Source organism: Papilio machaon, chromosome 15, assembly GCF_912999745.1.
Source record: "Papilio machaon chromosome 15, ilPapMach1.1, whole genome shotgun sequence".
Classification (NCBI taxonomy): Eukaryota; Metazoa; Arthropoda; class Insecta; order Lepidoptera; family Papilionidae; genus Papilio; species Papilio machaon.
Genome location: NC_060000.1, coordinates 2,451,917 through 2,461,077, shown reverse-complemented (window position 1 = coordinate 2,461,077; position 9,161 = coordinate 2,451,917). Strand labels below are relative to the sequence as shown.

At 36.5% G+C, this 9,161-nt stretch overlaps 1 protein-coding gene across 1 annotated transcript; it reads left to right on the top strand.

Annotated features, from left to right (window-relative positions):
- The first annotated feature begins 618 nt into the window (after nucleotides 1-618).
- LOC106720945 lies at nucleotides 619-8,949 on the top strand. The gene is made up of 3 exons (XM_014515751.2): nucleotides 619-981; nucleotides 6,175-6,392; nucleotides 7,949-8,949. The coding sequence occupies exons 1-3, from the start codon at nucleotides 864-866 to the stop codon at nucleotides 8,837-8,839; spliced, it is 1,227 nt and encodes a 408-aa protein (XP_014371237.2). The 5' UTR covers nucleotides 619-863; the 3' UTR covers nucleotides 8,840-8,949.
- Nucleotides 8,950-9,161: the final 212 nt, after the last annotated feature.

Here is a 9,161-nt window from a genome sequence, read left to right as displayed (position 1 = left end):
CTCAGTGACATCTATCAAAGCAACAAAAATAATACCTTTATTGATTAATTTCTGCTGCCACGCCATCTATAAGAAGTTTCTGGAACCTTGATCAAATCTGTCTTTTCAGGAAGTGCATCGTAAATTCTTACACTTGCCATCTGTTGAAAAATGTCAGAACTAATAAATTTTACGTTATCATTTTTACATAATAGATGGCACGGTTTTTAAGTATTTTCTGTTTTACTTTACAAAAGTTAAAATAAACATAATGTTTTAAAGATTTTCCTTTTGCAATCATTTTAATTAACCTAATTTTAGCAATAATTTATAATTTATACAGTAAACAGATTGCATGAACATTTGTTTTGAATTATCAATCTTTTACATTGAGAGATAAAATATAAACGTAAAGTATTTTTTTTTTTTTAGAAGTTCCAGAAATATCAAAATGTATAAAAATTTGTAAAATATAAATAAAAACTTTTTACAATAAAGTTTTACTACTTGACAATAGAGGGCGGCGGCAGCAGCTTTAGGTGAATCTAGATTGTTTATTATTGTTCACAAGTAGTTAGTGGTGGGGAGCACAAATCAAGCTCACGCATGCTTTTTTCATTCATTCATACGACAGCTGGTCGAGCAGAGTAGTTCATCATTTCATAGCGGATACTTGCGTGCGATAGACAAGATGTGTTACGCGGGAAATGTAACGATAAATTTCGAATTTTAAAAACAAACGAACTGTCAGTCTTGACGTTAAATTTAAATAATTTGACAACTTGACATTGTTGCTGTTAATTGCTTGATTATTTTCGTGAATAAAGTGATGTTTTGTGTGTTGTGAGGTGTTTGATTTTGAAAATGTTGTGGTGAATCGGGCGATGCTTGTTGGTGAGCAGTCGCCGGCGCCGCGAGTGGTCGCCGGCTTGCGAAAACTGCGTCCCGAGCTGACACCAGGACCATTTCCAACGCCTGCTGACCCTGACTTCAGGATATCAGGTCAGTTTACATCGGAGTAATAAATGTTATTAAGTTGTTCGTGCAGCACTATTTGTTTAAAAGTTACTAGATAAAATGGTATGAAAAGCAGTATGAAATCAAATAACTTTATCTAGGTATACTAGTTATATCAGTACACTAGAATGAATAGGTACATTATGTTTCGTATTCGTATAAAGCGAAAATTATATCAACATGGACTATAATAAATGTATATAACGTAGGCTTTACCTATATTTTAAGCAAAACATTATTTATATATTGATTACTATGAACTAAATACCTATGTGCATAGTTAAATATTTGCATTAGACTTTTTGTTTTTTTAAGTCACCTTTGTTCATTAACAAGTTCATACACTATTCCTTTTGAGAAACATTAACTAGACGACAAAGAAACGAGCTTCGAAAAGTAAAATTCACCTGAACTTTATTTGGTTAGAATGTACCCTTTAAACAACGTGATATTAAGAACGATGGTTATATTCACGTGTTCAAAAATATAGCTTTATTTTGTCAGACATTTCTTACGATCCTGATGATCGATAAATTATATAAAGGATGTATTAAGTAAATATCTAATAATTCGCTCGTAAAAAGCCGTTATAACTATGTCTCTATAATATTAACCAAATATTTTAATTAGTTAATGACATATAACCCTTTAAATTAATTAACAGCATTTGTTATATAAGATTTATAGGATTAGGGAGAATTATATTTATGTAATTAATAATTAAAATTATATTCTATTTATAATTACACGTGACAAATATGTTAGTTACAGAATACTTTTTTTAATTAATTGATTTAACTTGAACTTTACGACTTAAATTATAGTTCTTAACATATTATGGAGACAGCGCATTTTGAGTAAATTTTCGCTAAATTTACACCCGAACACTAGCTGCGAAAATGAATGATATGTAAGCCATTAATCCTTAGTGGACATTATTCTCACAGAATGAAGATATCAATGTCTAACCCGTAGCCTAAATATGCTCCATTCAAAGCCGAAGAGTTCAGGTCAAACCCGAGAAGTAGCACATCCTATTATCAATCGATGTAGTTATGCAATCTGCAACTTGATGCTTTATCGTGTCCGGATGTTCTGTGACGTAAGCACAAGTTGGTCTGCGCCTTTACATGCTTATAATAATACTAGTTGGTGTGAACGTAACCTTATATAAACAATGTGATTAATTTACATTTTTTGCATACTACATTATTAATTGCGACATGAACAAAAGTCAATGCCTTGATTATACATGCGGCCGAAGCCAGTATTCGATGAACCATTTTTGCTTATTCGGCGGTCACTTTAATAAACGTTTTCTATCCATTCAGTTCAAATTTAGCCGATCAATCTCAATAGCAATTGAAACATGCGTTTTATTGTTTCAAGGGCGATCGTATAATTTCTGTACTCGGTTTTATGCGAAACAAAATTAAATTGCGAATGTTTGGATGTAGGAATGGATGGATGGATGTTTGTTTTAATGTAGGGTTAAGGGGCGAACGAGCAGCGACAACACCGAGGTGTTCAACGGCGCCCGTGGACATCTATAATACTAGAGGAACTGCAGATGTGTTGATATTGTTATAAGGTATCTGCAGAACGACTCAACGGATCTTGATGAAATTTGGCATAGATGTAGAACATAGTACAGACAGATCGCGAGTGACAGCTAACTTAAAATATTTTTATAAACATAGTATAAGTATAGTAATAGTATTAAACCTTCCGTTTTGTGCGTATAGAAAAATGGAAGTTGTCTGGACGATTTTTTTTTCAATTCACACAATCATAGCGCCATACAGCAAGCGATGCGTGCGCTTTATTTATATTTATTGCTTAAAGCATGTTTATTGTAGATATTGGTATCAGCGACAGTCAAAGAGACGACGTCCTGTGTCAATATTGCTCCAGTCTATACCTCGGAAAGTGATAACGAAAGAATCCATGAGAAAGGAAAGTAAAGGGAAGGAGTAATTATATGTCAAGGTTAAATATTATTGCTGTTAACAATTTTCACGTGGACATAGTACAAAGACACAACAAAATGAGTTATAGTTTTTCTTTGCTATTGTAAATATTGGGAAATCCAACCGTGAAGTGTCTCTCTCTCGTTTTATTTGAAAATAAAACATATGACAGTATGTATGTAAACAGGTGTTTCGGCAGTTGAAACGCACGGTTAGACGATCGACCATTAGTAACTCCTAATCTGGTTGATCAGTCAGTTGAAGGTTTTCTTTTGTGGCAGCGGAATTGGAAATCGATCGTATCATGGTATTTTAAAATAATTGTATCAGTGTGTGTAATTGGATTCTTTTACGCAAAAGACGTCAAGTTATCTTTATTATAATAATACTGTTCATTTGTTTAGACTGTGGATTGCCTTTTACCGACACATTTTCAGTATCTCATAATATTTTTTATTAAATATATTCTTTTAATAATGATTATATTCACAAGTAAAATATCCTTATATATAGATGGCGATTATAAATATTATTTTTGTTATAAATTTTATTTGAATCTTAAATTGAAATTCGAATAGAATATTATTGTCACGTTGAAGTGAACAAATGACTTTATGTACAACTTCTTTAATGATTGACTTTAGTAAATTGTAACAAAGCCATGTAATCTATTAATTATATTACAAGAATGTTTTCCTTCCTCATATACAAGCATTTTGTATGATTGTTAACGAATATGACTATATTATTGAGTAACTAAGGCAATAATATGACTACAAAGAAGACAGGCGTAAAGTAGAAGCAATTCGTATCGTCTAACGAGTGTGCGTTCCGAGTGGAAATGATGGTTTTTGCGGAAGGGGAAAAATCGCTATTACGGCGATTTCAGGTGGCCGTGTGTTCGTTTGCCACCTTATGAAATAAAAAAGGGGTTTTCTATATCTATAGTTATATATTTCTTATCTATATATATCTACTTCAATTCTTATAAAAATGTGAATTACTCAAAACATGTATGATGCGGGTTCCCATAACGGCCCATCAAAGTTACTTTCTCCGTCTCTTTCAATTTTATGACTATTGCTTACGTAATATTGAAATGTTTGTTATGGAGATGTGTACTAAAGATTAGGAAATAACTACTATGTAAAGGCTTTTTTTCCCTAATGCTTGTTTTAGTGAAAAGCTGTCGACTTCTGATCGTTATCAAATACACAAAGCTCATGGGTTACATAAGTAAAAATTTGCATTACAGTGCGATATAAAAATAACCTAGTATTCATTACATTGTTACTTACTTACTCCGCTGGCGCAGCGACCCAAAGTGGGTCTTGGCCTCCGACACAAGAGATCGCCAGAGTTGTCTGTCCTGTGCCTTCTCCTGCCAGTCCATCGCTTGTAGCTCCAGCAGGTCTAGCTCTACAGCGTCACGCCAGCGGTATCTAGTTCGGCCGATAGGTCGGCGGCCAGTCGGGGTCCCGAGATACGCTGCTTTGGCATTCCGATCTTCCCCCATCCTCATAAGGTGGCCAAGCCATCGGAGTCTGTGAGCTTTCATTACATTTTCATTTTCATTACATTGTTAAATATAACTTAATAAATTATTAAATTAATAATTAAATTATTATAATTTCACAATAAATAATGATTATAAGATTGACATTCCCATATCTATCTTTCTAATATTGTAAATGCGAATGTTTGGATGGACGGATGGATGTTTGTTTGAAGGTATCACCAGAATAGCTCCATGGACCTAGAATAAATTAGGCATAGTCTGGATGGATGTGTTCTACATAAGTTCTTATAAACTTTTTTTTTAATTCCGCGCGGATGGAGCGCGGGCGACAGCTAGTAATTTCAAATTGTTAAAAACTTTATTTATTTATTTTATTAAGATACTGAACAGCCATATACAATTAAGAAATAAACTAACAAAAACTATATTTCACAAACAAAAATTTGGAGAGAAGAAACAGTTAAAAATGCATGTATGGCGTTACTACACAACAGAGGGCCTAGCACGAAAATCTACGAGAATGTATTTGTAACGTCATCGATAATATTTTTATTAAATTTGTACAGCGCCTCATAATATTTTTATTAAATTTGTACAGCGCCTCTATTGGGTGTAAGGTACAACCACAAACCACATACAAATTTTGAAAAGTTTACGAATATCGCAAATATTCTTGATAGAACCTGAGTACGTTTTTATTATAATGAAGAGTTAAGTAGTATCATTTGAGGCACTATAATATACCCATATAATTATTATCTGAATGTTCATGTCGCGATATAATACGATACAAATACAGAAGTCATTGAAAAACTTCATTGACGTCGACACCCGATAATCTTATTATTCGTTTAGCGACTGCTTCGTCGACCGTGATTACACTAATTTAATTCACATTCACAAGGTGAATAAAAGACGTCAAAGTCACATTAGAGGAGATCTTTACAATTGAATTTACAAAGAGATTAATTGCTATTATATATTTAATAGGACATAGATTAAAAAAGCGATGTAAATCCTGTAAATCCTACTCTAACCCAGTTTGACTTAAACAGTGTTGAATACTGGATTAATTTTACTCGTAAAATTCAACACTTAATGAAATCAAAACACATTTATGTTATTTATCTAATCCCAAGCAGAACGAAGCTTGTTTTCTTTATTATTTCTACTTTATTTCTTTGTTTGATCTTTTTGTTAATTTTTAAATGCTTACATCTGCTAACAATGTGCACCACCGAAACAGTTTTGTTTACGATACCTAAAGAAGAAACCATTGACATATTATTATTTAATATAAAAAATCACGTGTTACGATGTATTTTACCATAGATGGATGATGGATGGATGTATGGATGTTTGTTTGAAGGTATCTCCGGAACGGCTCAACGGATCTTGATGAAATTTAGCACAGATGTAGAACATAGTCGGGATAAAGTCAGAAACAACTAAAACTGATATTGATGAAAATTGCAAAACATTATTTTTGAATGTCCAAAGATTAGATAGATTTTATCTCGATTATTGACTAAGTGTTACCACAAGAATTCGAGACGTATTGTTAATAGGAAAAACTTCTCTTATTTTCATAAGTTTTATATCTATAAAACTACATAAATCTAGCACATCTGAGGCCACTCTATACGAAAAGAATTGTTGAATTTGAACTAATGTTAATTCTTCCAACAGGCGTCCTCCGCCAATACTACAATGAAGACGAGGGATCGTGGGCGTGGGTGCGTGCGGCGGTGCGCGGCGGCTGCCTACTGGCATGGCGAGAAGGCACACTGCCCCGCCGCCCCGCGGCTAGGCTTCCTCTCCGGCACCTGCACTTGCGTGCTGCGGCACTGCCTAACGCCTTCCAACTGTCCAGACTGCGCGATGACGCTCCAGTCGCCACGTTTCAGGTGAATACAGGTTACAAATTAAACGTGTTAAAGCCACCATGGTAGAGCAATGAGTTCTTTGCCACGTACATATCTGTGAAAAATAGGTTGAATCTGCGCTGATTCAAAATGTAGTGTGTAATCCGGGCTGAGAGTTTATTGCGGAATTCCCAGTGGTTGTATACAGATAAGCATAAAATAAATGTCTGTGTATGTGTAAAGAACATCTCGTAATAAATAGAACAGAACTTTTTACTAGGGTATACGGATACCCTAGTAAGGAATTTCTTAACGTTTTTGACTCGCTAACACATTAAGTTGATACAGAGAATCGGTATTCTGGTTCAGAATCTTTACGACCATCGATACTAAAGCTCTAAAATAACTGGCATAAGTGTAATTGACTCATAAATCCTCATTTGCTAACCACATTGTACATACTATTAACTATTGTTATATAAACAAAAACAAAATAAATAATAAATCACTTTGCCTCAGGGTCGTGTTTTTCTATAAAGTGTAAATGTTTACTATTGTGTGGAGCGTTGGCGTCACGTAACGACTGCTTAACAGTTGCAAATTTATGAAAGCATTGTCTTGATACAATGACTAGTGTCTGTATTTTATCATACAAAACGTATGAGCTTATAATTTATTATATACATAAGTAGAATATATACTTTGATATGCTTGTTCCAGTAACAACTATATTTTGGAATGAAAACTTTGAAATTTCACCGGAATAAATAAGTTAAATGGCTATTTTTTTAAATAGTCTAACTATGTATACTGAAATTAGAAAACATGTTACGTAGTTTATGGTGTCAATAAAAATTATACTAAATTATGTACCTTTAAATAGATGTTTTAGACGTTAGGCCCAGCCATTGACCTTAAATTTAATTCATCATAGCCTTTCAACTTAAGGTCGTTGATTCGAATAGACCTTTCGCCTATCGCTGTCAATCCATTCTCAGCACAAACATTAACTTCCTTTAAATGAGTTAAAAAACCAAATTAGATTTTGAGTAATTAAAAAAATACTACATCACTTAAATGTGTATGATTTCAAAATTTAAAACGGCTTTCTCGTCTTATCTATGAATAGATATATTTTTTATATAAAACATTTTGCTCACAAAGGCGATAGTATGGGGCCAAGTTGTTGAAGACGTTTCGGTCCCCTTGGCAGCGGACCTTTCTCACGCGTTTAATAGACCTTGATGTAACGGAGGAGACGTAAATCATAGTGCTTTGTGTACAGTGGTACGGTGACCTTTTGATGGCCGTATTTACCATATGAAGGGCTAGATCACGAAGGTGTCGACATAAAATGGCCGAATTGAATAGAACCCTCCATGTTAACTTGCAGAGTTAAACGCTACTGACTTCTCTGTAAACGATTTGTTAGATAATTTTGTCTTTAACTTTTTTTGATCCTTGGATTTCGTTTCTAGTTTTACGTTTTTGGTACAAATGTATCCTTTATCGTTAAAATGTTTAGACACCATTAGTAAATGTCAAAATATTTGATATTTTAACAACATCTTTTTTCATAATTTAAACTCTTGTCACAGGCTTGCAACGAAACGGAATACGCGCGCTGGGTCCGAGCGCTGTGCGTCGAGATCCTCGGACAAACGCCGCTGCCGCAGGTGCGCTTCCTGGACGTTCTCCCGGCCGCAGACACTGGCCGCGAACCAAAGAAACTCCTTCCCCAGCAGGACACGCCCTCGTGTCCGCCCCGGCCGCCGCCACGAGCCCGGCGGAGGCTGCTGACGTCGGAGACACAGCTGCCGAGACGTGACCACTCTCCGGCGGCCACGGACGAGGGCATCGTCGTCGAAGACGACGACTACGACTCATCGTCCGATCGCAGCCTAGACCTGTCCCTCTCCCTCGACGCACTAAAATCGATCGATGTGATCGATGCTCCGGTCAGGAAGTCCAAAATTATCAAATGCGACAACTGCAGCAAACTGAACGCAAGCCAGCAGCACCACACGCTGCCGCGGGCGAGGAACGGCGACTCGGAAAAGAGACGACATCGATACCTCAAGCGCTGGGAGGGGACGACGGGGGGCGCGGAGAGAGGCCGATTCGCGTTGGAGGCGGCGAGGCGCAAAACGGCCTCGTTGGAGAACCGGGCGAGGTCGTGCTCCCCCAATACCCACGAGGTGGTGTCGCAGTACGTGCCCGTACGGGAGCGGCGCGCGCTCTTTGAATCGCTGTCGCAGAGCGGCGGCAGCCTGGCACGCAGCAGCGAGCAGCTGTCGCGGCCGTCGGCGGCCACTGCGACACCGCGGCGCGCTGCCTCGTTGCACGACCTGCAGGCGCCACCGACGCGCTCCGTTAGCGACCTGCGACAGTTCTTCGAGGCGGTAGCGCGCGGCGCCGCGTCCTGCGCAGTGCACCATCATCCGCCTAATTCTATCCATCGTGGTTTCACTTCCCTAACGTGTGCGTAACTGACCTCATGTAAATATTGTAGATATGCTATGCGCTAACCGCAACCTATCTCACTAAGTCGTTTGTTTTAAGACTGTTAAAAGTATTGTTATAGATGTACCTAATATAAATGAATCGTATTATTATCTATTGAATTTGGTCTTTTATTTCATTATATAGTTCTGGCTCGAGTTAAGTTGAAGAGAGAAACTATTAATAATGCATAAAATCATTGCAAAAAGACTGACTAAAGTAATGTTAACAAAAGTTATGATCACTAAATCGTTTCGGATCTTATACAATAATAATTTATCAAACAATATGATAGGTTTACCGTAATGA